The sequence below is a fragment of the Penaeus japonicus genome, unplaced genomic scaffold, assembly GCF_977035675.1.
Source record: "Penaeus japonicus unplaced genomic scaffold, GWHDUDI00000001_assembly GWHDUDI00000039, whole genome shotgun sequence".
NCBI classification, from domain to species: domain Eukaryota; kingdom Metazoa; phylum Arthropoda; class Malacostraca; order Decapoda; family Penaeidae; genus Penaeus; species Penaeus japonicus.
Genome location: NW_028234441.1, coordinates 2,462,079 through 2,474,578, shown reverse-complemented (window position 1 = coordinate 2,474,578; position 12,500 = coordinate 2,462,079). Strand labels below are relative to the sequence as shown.

The following is a 12,500-nucleotide window of genomic DNA, read 5'->3' as shown; positions in this document are numbered from 1 at the left end:
ACCTCAAGGTCTGAGAAAGAGATCTCCTGCTTCCGGAACTCGATCCTTAGGTCTATAACCTTGTTAAAATACTTGACTAGAAGGGACCGGGTTTCCTCGGGGCACAGATTCATCAGGCGCTCCATTAAGTTATCCTGGAAGGGTTGGCATGGAAGAGTGGAGAGGGGAGGAGGGGAGAAAAGGGGTAGAGGTAGGGTAATATTTAATATCCATTTCAGAAAGAAATTATCACTCTACTTTTCATATTCATTATCCTCTACTCTGAACTTCTTACTTGCCAGCTGGTGAAAAATTACATGATTCTAATGCTTTCCACCCTAATAATCCATTCAAAAATGCACAGGTCTCTCTATCTCTCAAGATATTAAGAATATGCAGAGATATGAACAACATTTAGTACAAGAAAGCCAAAGAAATCAATAAGTAAAACCAAGAAAGAGACAGACAATGAGAACCAAGAGGCCTCCCTTCCCCACTCACATGACTGAGGAGCTTGGCAGTGGACTTGAGCTCCTTCGTCCTCCCACAAATGACCTCGTTCTTGTACTCAATCGCCGCATCAACTGCCTCTATGGCCTCGTCCAGTTCCAGCAGACGCCGCTCCTCGCCAGACCCCACTCCACGACCATGACTCTGTTGAAGAATTAAAGTTTTTCTGTTTAATTTTATTCATATCTATATGTGTCTGTTTCCGTTATAATTTTAGAGAGGTTCTTTTTTTCTCTCAATAATAATAATTATAATTATAATATAAACAATAGTAATAGTAGAAATATATATAAATAATAATTTTTGTTATCATCACTATTCTTGTCAGAAATATTATCATAATTATAATTGTAACTATAATGATAATGATAATGATAATGACAAAAAAATAAAAAAAATAAATAAATAAATAAAGAATGAAAATAAAACAATAATAATAATAATAATAATAATAATAATAATAATAATAATAATAATATCAATATTACTGGCATCAGTTATTAATATCATCATCATCATCATCATAATAATCATAATATCAACAAATCAGTAATCAAAGCCACAATCACCTTGTGTATTCTTCTGTTCAGCTTCTGCCTGCGCACCATAAGGGAATCTCTGGCATCTCGCAAGTGAGATATTTCTTCTCTGAGGTCTGACTCGCGCCTCTCACTTAATGCCTCCTCATTGCCACTGCCTTTTCTTCTCTCCTGCATCAGTTGTCAGATTGTCAGAGTGGAACAAACACTAATAAATAGTGAGGCAAAGTTGTTTCAAAATAGGAACAATCACTATTACCACTGCTAGTTTATTTTGATTTAATTGTAAATTATAAATAACAAAGAAACTAGCAATTAAGTTTTCATAGAACATGTAGTTTGTTTTCTAATAGGAAAAATCAGCATCGTTGTTAAAACATTCTAGTCTTTGTTAACCCATCCACGACGGGGGAATTCTAGCCTTGAATGTCACAATGCCGGGGCGTTCGAATTATTAGGCCTAAATCAATTGAATGGCTGGCACAATACTGTGCCGCCCGGCAACTGGGCTTTTGAATGCGCGGTACACATGCTGTACCACCCGTCCTGTGTGGGTTAATATCTACCTCTGATTCTTGTCTGGAAGTCTCAAGACGCAGTTTCTCCTTGTGCATCCACTCTCTCTGCTTGACTGCTTCCTCACGCATCTTGACTTCATTCTGGAGTTGCTGTGTCGCCTCACGTAACTTCAGTATGCGCTCTTCCTCTTCGGCTAACCATCCACGGTCACTCTCTGTCTCCCCTTCATCTTGCTATTATTTAAATAAAAATATCTATTAAATCTTCTACACTAAGTCAAAATGTTATACTATAATTTATCCTTTTGATGTGGTTCATATCTTCCATCTTTCATTCTTTCTATTCTCTCTTCCTTGCATCGTTCCATACTTTTTTTTCTTTGTTTCTGTCTTCCCTAATTCCAGCTTTCAACCTTTTCTCATATACCTTGAGTCGTATTTCCAGGGCCCGAATCCTCCGCTGGTCCACAATGATCTGCTGCTCGAGTTCCTCCTTGCGCTGCAACTCCTCACGAAGACGAGTCTGGAGTTCCTCTTGCTGTCGCCTCATTTCTCTTACGCTGCCTTCCAATTCTTCTACTCTGAAAGGAGCATGGGAAGGTATATTGATAAGAGAGTAATATTATATCAAGGAATGTTTAAATACCTGTCTCTATTTCTTATGTTAAATAAATTGTTTACAAAATGAATGGCTTAATCTTTCTTGATATATTGCATATAAAAAGTCCAGTGTTCAGTCACAACTATATTTTGTATAAAAAATATTTGTGCAATAGGATAAGAGATGACAACATAGTAAAAGCCAAAAGATTCCTTTCAAGTGTCTGTAACTTCACAAAAAAAAGTAAATAACCTTGCCACAGGAGCAATGCATCACAATAATTCTTACTTGGTGTCCGCCTGCTGTGAGATGGCTGAAACTTTCTCAAGGGTTAATAGCTTCTTTTGGTAGTGTGAAATCTGCTTCTTTAAGGAATCAACGCGACTGCGGTACTGGCCGACATCTTCAGATTCCCCTTCCCGCAATTCCTGACAAACCAAATAGTTCATGAATACCTAGCTCTCTGTCACATTGCAAAAATGAGCTGCTCTTGAGCTGTTCTAAGCACCTTTTAGGTAGGTTACCTTAATCTGTTAAGTTCAGTAGATGAGGTGTATGGAGTGCATTTCCAACTTATGCAAGTCTAGGTTCATCTATAGACCAGAGTGCTGATGCTTTTCAACTTGGAAAATTATTCTCCACTTATATATCAAAAAGTTACAATCACTGCAACCACTGGGAAAACATTTCCATAAAATGGAGTGGTAACTCTTACAGTAATGGTCCAAAAAATAATGAAATGGTGGTACTATTTACTGATACTTTCTATCTACTGGTACTATATTTTTGACAAATACTACTATAGGTACCACTGTTAGTTTTTGAGTTATTTTCCTAATGGCTGCCATAATTACCCTTTTTACAAGACAATCTTTGAATCTAAAATTACCAGCAGCAGTTCACAACTATGCTAATTAGATGTAAAAGCCTAATACTGTGCACAGTAAGTAAAATACCCTTTAAAAGTCAAATCTTACTATTAAAATCTATCTAAAAAAAGACCTTTAATGAAATAATTTCCTCTACATTCAAACATTCCAGCTTAACCAAAAATAAGCCCCTCCCCCTTCCTACAAAAAAAAAAAATAAAGAAAATAAAAAATCTGTTCTAAATCTGTCTTAAATATACGCACCTTTAGCTGATTCTGGGCTTCCTCATATAGCTGCCGAGCCCTGTGGATCTCCTTTTCCAGTCGCTCCATCTTGGCTTCGCACTTTCGTTTTGTCACCTCGGCTTCACCCCCACAGCGCACCAACTCTCTGATGAAAGCCTCCTGTTGAAAGGGAAAATAGATATGTCATTGCAGAGATTTTCCAAACTTCACAAACAAGTAAGACAAGCATGAACATAACATTGAGCAAATAAATAAAACAAACAAAATGACTGTGAAATCACATTAAAAAAAAAATACACAAGTTAAACCTTAAGCAATCCATAGTGAAAATGAATGTTACTACTACTACTACCACTAATAACAATAATAATAATAAAAATAAGAACAAAAGACAAAAATCATATACAAAGTAAAAATAACACAAATAAAAATATTTTGTTCTCCCAATACCTTCAACCTAATTGTTGCATTCAACTGCTTCAGCCGTTGCGGCTCTCGCAATCCACGCTAACAACGCCTCTTATCTCCTCTAGCCAGTCCCGTGATCTACAAGACGCAAAGACTTCCTCCACTAATGATGTGCTGCTTTCCTCATCATCTCCGGAGGCCAATGAACTAAAACAAAGGGAACATGATGTAATAACAAAGTTAAAATATCACCTGAATTAAACAATTTGTGCTAGATAGTTCCATACATATTCACAAGAACTATGATTAAAAGGGGATAAAAAATCTTCTTAAAAAATCAAATTTATTATCAATATTTGTGCCTTTTCCTTTCATACTATCCATCTCTACAATTCTTGATTATGTAATTAAGCATGAACTACAACCTGTATATTCTAATAAAACACCAACTCGTAACACAAAATCAATAACTACTCTACACTCTACATCTATTCCTACATATCACAAAAACAACCACCTGCAGGCTACAAATAATTGGGGGGGGGGTAGATAAAAACCTACTCTAATTCGCTCAACTTTTCTCTTTCTTTTGTTATGCATTGTCAATGAATTCCAACCATTTTTTGTTTGTGTCCACCTCTAAGTGTGCAATCTGCAAAACATCAGGATCCATGCAGAGAAGAAAGAAAAACTCAAACAAGAGTAGGAGGGGGACAGAAAGATATATGAGCAGAAAGGAGCACTGGACTCACTTGTCAATGAATGGAGGAAAGAAAAGTATCCAGATATTTACCTTCTCAGACTTTGATCTTCTTCTTGATGATTTTGAAATCTGGGAGAACCTTGACACACTAGAGAGTGAAGATTTTCTTCTGGGATTTGGCACTTCATGTTCTGCTGTGAATCCAGGAATGAGTGTTGAATATCATGATGTAAAACATTCATATAAAATTAGAATAGGACAGGCAATACTAATAATCTTCTTAGTGTAAAGTGAGATATACAACATGAACAATAAACATCATTTAACACCCGAAAAATGATCCCAAACCCTTCATCGAAGACATATCAGAATGGATAGACAACTTAATGCCAACACCTTCATCCGACTTCACTGACGAATTAACTGGAGACATCACAGACAAGCGACCCTCAGGCAATGCTGAGGTTAGAGAAAAACTGTAGCTTCGTTCTAACTCGAAATCTATATTCTCCTTCTTTTCTGGATCCATCCTGAATCCCCTTGCAATAGGTGATCGCGACGCTGCCCTGTTTTTGAGGTCGGAAGGACTAGAGAGAAGGGTTTCTTAGACTGGGCCTTGTCCTCTTGTCTCTTGGTTGACTCTGATTTTCTCCTCTCTGCACTCTGCCTCACTTTGGCAATAGTGTCATGGCTGAAAGTACATAGCAGCTAATAGTCTGTGACAATTTATATAACATATGTCATTCTTTAACACAAGGGTACATTTAAGGGGATGTCTGGATTGGCATCATAGCTATTGATGGAATAAGTCCTCAAGCAGCTAGTCACCTAGTAACTTCTGTCTAAATATCCCAACGGCCTTCATTCACCAATTTCATATCTTATGTAAAATATGTTTAAAAATAAATATAAATATATTAATATATATATACATATAAAAAAATATATATATAAAAAAAAAAACAATCTCACATCAAAAATATATATAAAAATTCAAATCTATACAATTGAATAGAATCATATTAACATAAAAGATAATTGGTATCGAAAATACATATACCTAAACAAATACAAAAAACATATCAGATACATATACCATACCGCGAGCGCGCGAGCGAGCGCGCGAGCGAGCGAGTATACATATACAGTATACATCTACATATACATTACATAAATAAAATATATACATACACCCACAATATAATATAACAATATCTATATAAAAAACTTAATCTACAAATACAAGCGACGCGGAGCGGCGGAGCGTGGCGAAAAAAAAATATATTAATGGAGGGTAGTCAATTCACATCAACTTAGCTATAATTCACTTTGAGTAGACATTTTTTTTTACAATAATTATCTAACGATAAGTATTTTTGCTCAGTTGCAGATATCAAAATCATTGTTCAGCTATAGAGAATAACTGAGACAGCTTACCCGAGAATTAGAATTTATCATACAAATTATGTATTTTACTGTTATCAGACCAGTTCAAAATTAGATATCACTTTGCATCATTGGAGTCTGAAGGAGTTAACAAATCATCATTCCCACCTTTCTTGCACTTTGTTCACTATATCATCCGTCAGAGGGCGAAAGCGTCCCTTCAGCACAGCCAGCTGGTCATAAAACTCTTCCCCAAAGGAGGACATGGAGGAGCTGTCACTATCGGAGTGGGACATCTCTGTCCCAGATTCCATCGTCGTGTTGGCCTCTGGTTCACTTAATTCCTCTGAATAAAAGAGCAAATGAAGGTCTTTCAGAGACATTTCTATTATGCAGCATCAAGTACATGAACTGGAATTTCATCTGTATAAAAATTTATCAGATTTTGGGGTTACCTATTGCAACAAAGATTTGAGATTGCATTTCCATTTTAATTACATCCTGAAAAGCTAATAGCAATAATTATTCTCATATAATACAACAATAAACATACTATCAGGCGGAGCAATAAGCGCGAGTCGGCTGATGTATCGAAGTTACAAAAGTGGTTTGATTCTATAACCAATTACAAATATACTCTCCAAAAAAACCCACCTCTAGTTTTACAATGAGTGACTGAAAGAGAGTGGGAAAAGTCAAAGTCTGGTGTGTGAAGCTGCCTTGCTCTGAACTAAAAGCCATCCTGGAGATTGGGCAAGCGTCTGCAATGGGTTAAGAACTGAATCTACATATCAACCAACTTACGTCTCTGCCTCACGGACAAAGAATTCTGGTTTACCTATGACTTCAAGAACACGGTTAGCAGCTGCATTGAAGCGCAGAGGCCCCAAATCCATCCCTATGCACTCCTCTGCCTCCGCCTTCAAGCACAGCCATGACTCAATGCGTGCCTTTTCTGTTGGGGAGACTTGAGTGCTGCGCAAGATCTCTGAGAGAAGATCCTCAGCACTTGAAACAAGCAACTGCCACTGTGAGGCAGCAAACTGAACTCTGATAATTATAGAAAATAAATTAAGATAAGACTTCTATTCTAAAATATTCTACAAAATTTGGGAAATACTGAGCAATAACACAATAGCATAATATAAATGAATATTTAGAATCAACTAAAAAGTTTTTACTCTTTACAAATAATAAACATGAAATAATAAATCACAACCAAATTTCAAATATTCCTGCTCTTATACAACCATTTCTTACTTGAACATGTCCTCCGTGTCAACTGATCCTGCATCATCTAGGGCTGCTACAGTAGACGTGTCATTGGTGCCTGTTGACTGTTGCACTGTTCCTAGGGACTGCTGCACACTGCTCTGTATACCAGTTAAAGTTGACTGTCTGCTTCCAGACTGTTGCTGAGGGGGTGTGGTACGTTATCCTATTATTAGTTGTTGTTTTTTGTGGCCTTTCTATACAATACAAAATACATAAAAATACCCTTTCAGGTGTATAAGTTCCATTTGTACTTAGATTGATATATCCCTTAATCTAAATAAGCCATTAACCCATTGACAGCGGATGGCATGATTTGCTGTCAAGACAGAGTCGGTCATAGACGTGGATGGGCAAAGCGCGTGAGGCGCGCGCGCCAAACAATGTAAGCACCTGCCCAATCCGACTGTAATATATATTTTGATTAAACACCACAAACCAATGGAGTTCAATGACCATCATTGACGAGTAAACCATACAAAGTATAAACATCACTGTTATTAATTTCCACATTCCATCCATCAATATAATCAATGTCTCAGTACAAAGAAATTTACAAAAAGTCATATTCAATTTACAGAAATTACAGGTAATGTTGTATGAGCAGAACTGGGGGACATGGTCGCTGTTGACCCACGGGCACTATTCTGTATTGCCATATTGACTGCAGGGAAATTGAGGATGTAGCGTGCCAGACCACCATATTTTAGTGTATTGAAGGAGGCATCAAAGTCCTCAGCAGATGGAGACAGACAGCAGACCATCAGGCTTAGGCTGTTGCCACCAAAAGCATCCTGAAAAAGGGAAAGAGACTTTAATGAGGTCATTAAAGTAATTATCAAAATAACTACAGAGTTCGAGCGTGAAACAGCACAAACTCATAATGTAATTACTGTATGGTAAATCTGTAATTTATAAATAGCTACAAGCACAAAGCAACTTGTAAACATTGACCCATTAGCAGCGGATGGCATGATTTGCTGCAAAGGCAGAGTCATTCATAGAAGCAGATGGCACCATGCCAGACAATGTAAACCAGCCATTCTACTGCACAAATATTTATCTAAAACTGCAACCAATGGGATAAGATATATAGTAATAACATTAAAAATAAAAGAAATGAAAATCAAATAACTAAGCATTAATATGTAAATGTACATACATACATACATACATATATATATATATCTATAGCGGTATATATAGATAGTATATGATATATATAGCTAAATATAAATATATATATATATATATATATATAATCATAATATAAATATAATGATATAAATAAATTATATATATATATGAGTAATATATATATATATATATATATATATAATATATATATAAAAATATATATATAATAACTAGTTTATATCCATATATATATATATGACAAAACATATATATATATGATATATAAAGTATGCATGTATGTGTATGTATAATGTGTGTATTTAAAAGTGTAGAATGTATATGTATGTATGTGTGTATGTATGTATGTATGCATGTATGTATGTTGTATGTAATGTATGTATGTATTAATATATATATAATTATATAATATAATATATATATAATATATATTACTTACTATATCGATATATATATATATATATATAATAATATATATAAGTATTATATATATTTGTTTTTGATAAGTATTTCATATATTCATATTCATATTATATATATATATAATATATATATATATATATATATAATTATAAATATTATTATATATATATAATATATTTATATGTATACTGTATTATATATAATATATATCTGTATATATATTATATATATAATATTATATATATATATTATATAAATATCTATATATATATATTATATATATATATTATATGTATGTTGTATGTGTAGTATGTGTATGTATGTGGTGTATATGTATGTTTGTATGTATGTATGTATATATATATAGATATATATATATATATATATTATATTATTATATATATATAATATATATATATATTATATATAATATATTGACGTTTGGTTAGCTCATTGGTAGCTGTCGACTTCCATCCCCATGGTCGGAAGCTCAAGTCCGTCCAGGATGTGCGCTACACTGTCACCTGGCGGTAACTGACGTGGAGGGCATGCGTTGGGTAAGCGACAGCTCAGATCGAGTCAAACTCTCGTAGGACACTCTCTCATAGTCAGACACATGGCACAGGGGGATCGCGTCACTTGGCATACAAGCCGGTGTAGCATCTGCTCGCAAATCTGGATTATCCTGATCCGTTGCATAGCACATATGTTATTTATTTAGTTATATTTATATATTATTTTATATATTTATATTTTATGAGAGATTGATAGATATAGATAGATTCATAATATACTGAAATATGTATTTTATATATTTATTTCTATATGTGATAGATATATATATATAGTATTTATATATAGATTAATACTATATATATAGATTATTTATATATCATATATAGTTATTTTTATATATATTTATATTTATATATATATATATATTTTTTATATATAGATGTATTTTATATAGATATATATATATATATATAAATATATACAAATTATATATACATATATATATTATATATATTATTATATATATATATGTTATTGATATATTATTATATTAGGTACATATTTTTACATAGCATTTATGTATATAAATATGGTACATATAGGTATATATGTATTATTATTTATATATATATATTTATATAGATATAAGCTATATATATATTTTTATAAATATATATAGATATATATATATATATATTTATATATAGATATATATATATTTATGTATATAATACATAATATAATAATATATACATAAAACATATTTAAATATACACATATACATATAAATATATATAATACATTATATATACTATATACATAATACATTATATAATTTATAGATATATTTATACATATATATATATATATATATATTTATATAGTATATATTATAGATATATATTATATTAATATATGTATGAGTATAATATATATATATATAAAATATAATATATATATATATATATTATATATCTATATATATTGTAATTAAATACATACATATAATACATATATACATTATACATATATACATATACATATATATCGATACATTTATATAACATATATACATATATACATTATATATATATCTATATATATATATATTTTATATATATATATATATATATATTATATATATTATATGTATATAAAATAATACATATATATAATTATAATTAACAATATATAATATAATATATATTATACCTTATATAAAACATATATACATTATACATTATATATATTATATATATATATATATATATTATATATATAATGTATATATAATATATATATATATTTATATATACATAAATTAATATATATATATATATAATATTATATATCTATATATATATCATATATTATATTATATATATCTACACTAAGTTTTATATTGATATATATGTTATATATATTATATATATAATATATATATATATATTTATATATAATATTATAAATTTATATATATATACATTTATATGTATACATATACATATATATATATATATATATAGTTTATACAATATTTATATATTATATATAATATATGTATTTGTATATATAAATATATATATATATTATATATAATATATGTATATATATATATATTATTATATAAATTAACATTAATATATATAATATATACATTATAATATATACATATCCATATATTTTTATATACATATAAATAAACATATATACATAAATACATTATATCTCTATATATATTATTATATATATATATATATATATTATATATATATATACACATAATAATATACACACACACACACACACACACACACACTACACACACACACACAACACACACTCACACACACACCACCACCCACACACACACACAACACCACACACACACACACACACACACACACACTCGCGCACACACACACACACACACACACACACTCGTACACACACACACACAAACACAACAAACACACAAACACAGACACACACACAAACACAACACACACATAAACACACACAAATACAGACACACACACACACACACACACACACACACACACACACACACACACACACACACGGATAAAAGGGTATAAATAGACTAAATATTTTCACAATACAAGAGATGTAATTTATTCATTTCGGGTTACCCCGTCTTCAGAACTGAATATTTGACTTTTGTAATTAACTAACATATCCTAAAGAATATCAACAAAGAATTTTCTGTAGCATACATTCTTACCTATCCAGGACACTTACACCAACAAGGGGAAAGCAGGCCATAGCAGGAATCCTAAAGAAACTTATATTTTATATCATGATCTATCATTAAATCATCTGTCATGGTTCAATCCTACATTTAACAGTGAAGGACATTAGCCTCACCCTCATGAGGTTGAAAACATGGCGCACAGCTTGGGGCAGCAGTCCAAACTCTTCCTCATTCATAGCCCAAAGAAAGTCAGGGCCGGTCATGGTGTATGTCTTGCCAGATCCCCGTTGTCCATACCCAATCACCGTCACATTGTATCCTTGGAGAGAAATGTTGAGTTAAATGACAGTGTAATGTGGAACTGAACTACTGCCTATGCTCAAAGTTAGACTATTAACAATTTAGAATAACAAAAACACAATTATAATATGATTAAGATGATGATATATAGTGATGATTATGATGATTATTACAACATTATCATACTGATAATGATAATGACAATGACAATAACATAATGCATAAAAAAATATAAACATAATTATAATATGGTAAAGATGATGATAATAATAATTATGATGATGATTATAACATCAAAATAATGATGATGATTATGATGACAGACTTACCCTGAAAGAAGTTAGCAACCATGTCCGACAAACAGGAGTCATACAGTTCCTTTTGTGTGACATCATGACCAAAGACAGCATCAAAGTCACAAAAATGGTCATATCCCAGAATGACCTGAGAGGCTGCAGGAGCAACCTGAATGCATGTCCCATGGTTATGTTCTTGTGCTGTTTGTGGTCGTACCTGGCAAAATAATTATAATAATATGTAATGCTGAGAAAATGTTATACCTAATGAGAGTTGTTTTATATAAATTTTCATAAATGGATAAGGATTTTTTCTATTACATAAAACATATACAAATGGTTTATACTCTTCCATATATTGAAAATTAATTAGATTCATCATCTCTCTTCAGATCTATCTTTTAACCCATTCACAACAATATTACATAATCAGAATATTTCCAACACAGCAGAAGACATGCTATTACATCATGAAGTTCTGCTGTATACGTTTGTTACATTTGTATATACACAGTGTAGTTGCATTTGCATATAAAAAAAAATCTTAATTTTACCAAAAAAGAA

At 31.5% G+C, this 12,500-nt stretch overlaps 1 protein-coding gene across 1 annotated transcript in view; it reads right to left on the bottom strand.

The window, feature by feature from the left end:
* The window catches only part of cos (kinesin-like protein costa), an 18,601-nt gene that overhangs the window by 4,735 nt on the left and 1,366 nt on the right, over positions 1-12,500 (bottom strand). The window contains 19 exon segments of the mRNA XM_086533289.1: positions 3-134; positions 481-633; positions 1,059-1,199; positions 1,595-1,780; positions 1,974-2,127; positions 2,436-2,575; positions 3,281-3,421; positions 3,713-3,798; positions 3,801-3,865; positions 4,462-4,564; positions 4,722-4,964; positions 4,967-5,064; positions 5,928-6,105; positions 6,598-6,809; positions 7,020-7,174; positions 7,619-7,843; positions 9,145-9,294; positions 11,472-11,659; positions 11,970-12,153. Of these exon segments, the coding sequence (XP_086389415.1) occupies positions 3-134; positions 481-633; positions 1,059-1,199; positions 1,595-1,780; positions 1,974-2,127; positions 2,436-2,575; positions 3,281-3,421; positions 3,713-3,798; positions 3,801-3,865; positions 4,462-4,564; positions 4,722-4,964; positions 4,967-5,064; positions 5,928-6,105; positions 6,598-6,809; positions 7,020-7,174; positions 7,619-7,843; positions 9,145-9,294; positions 11,472-11,659; positions 11,970-12,153 (2,934 nt within the window).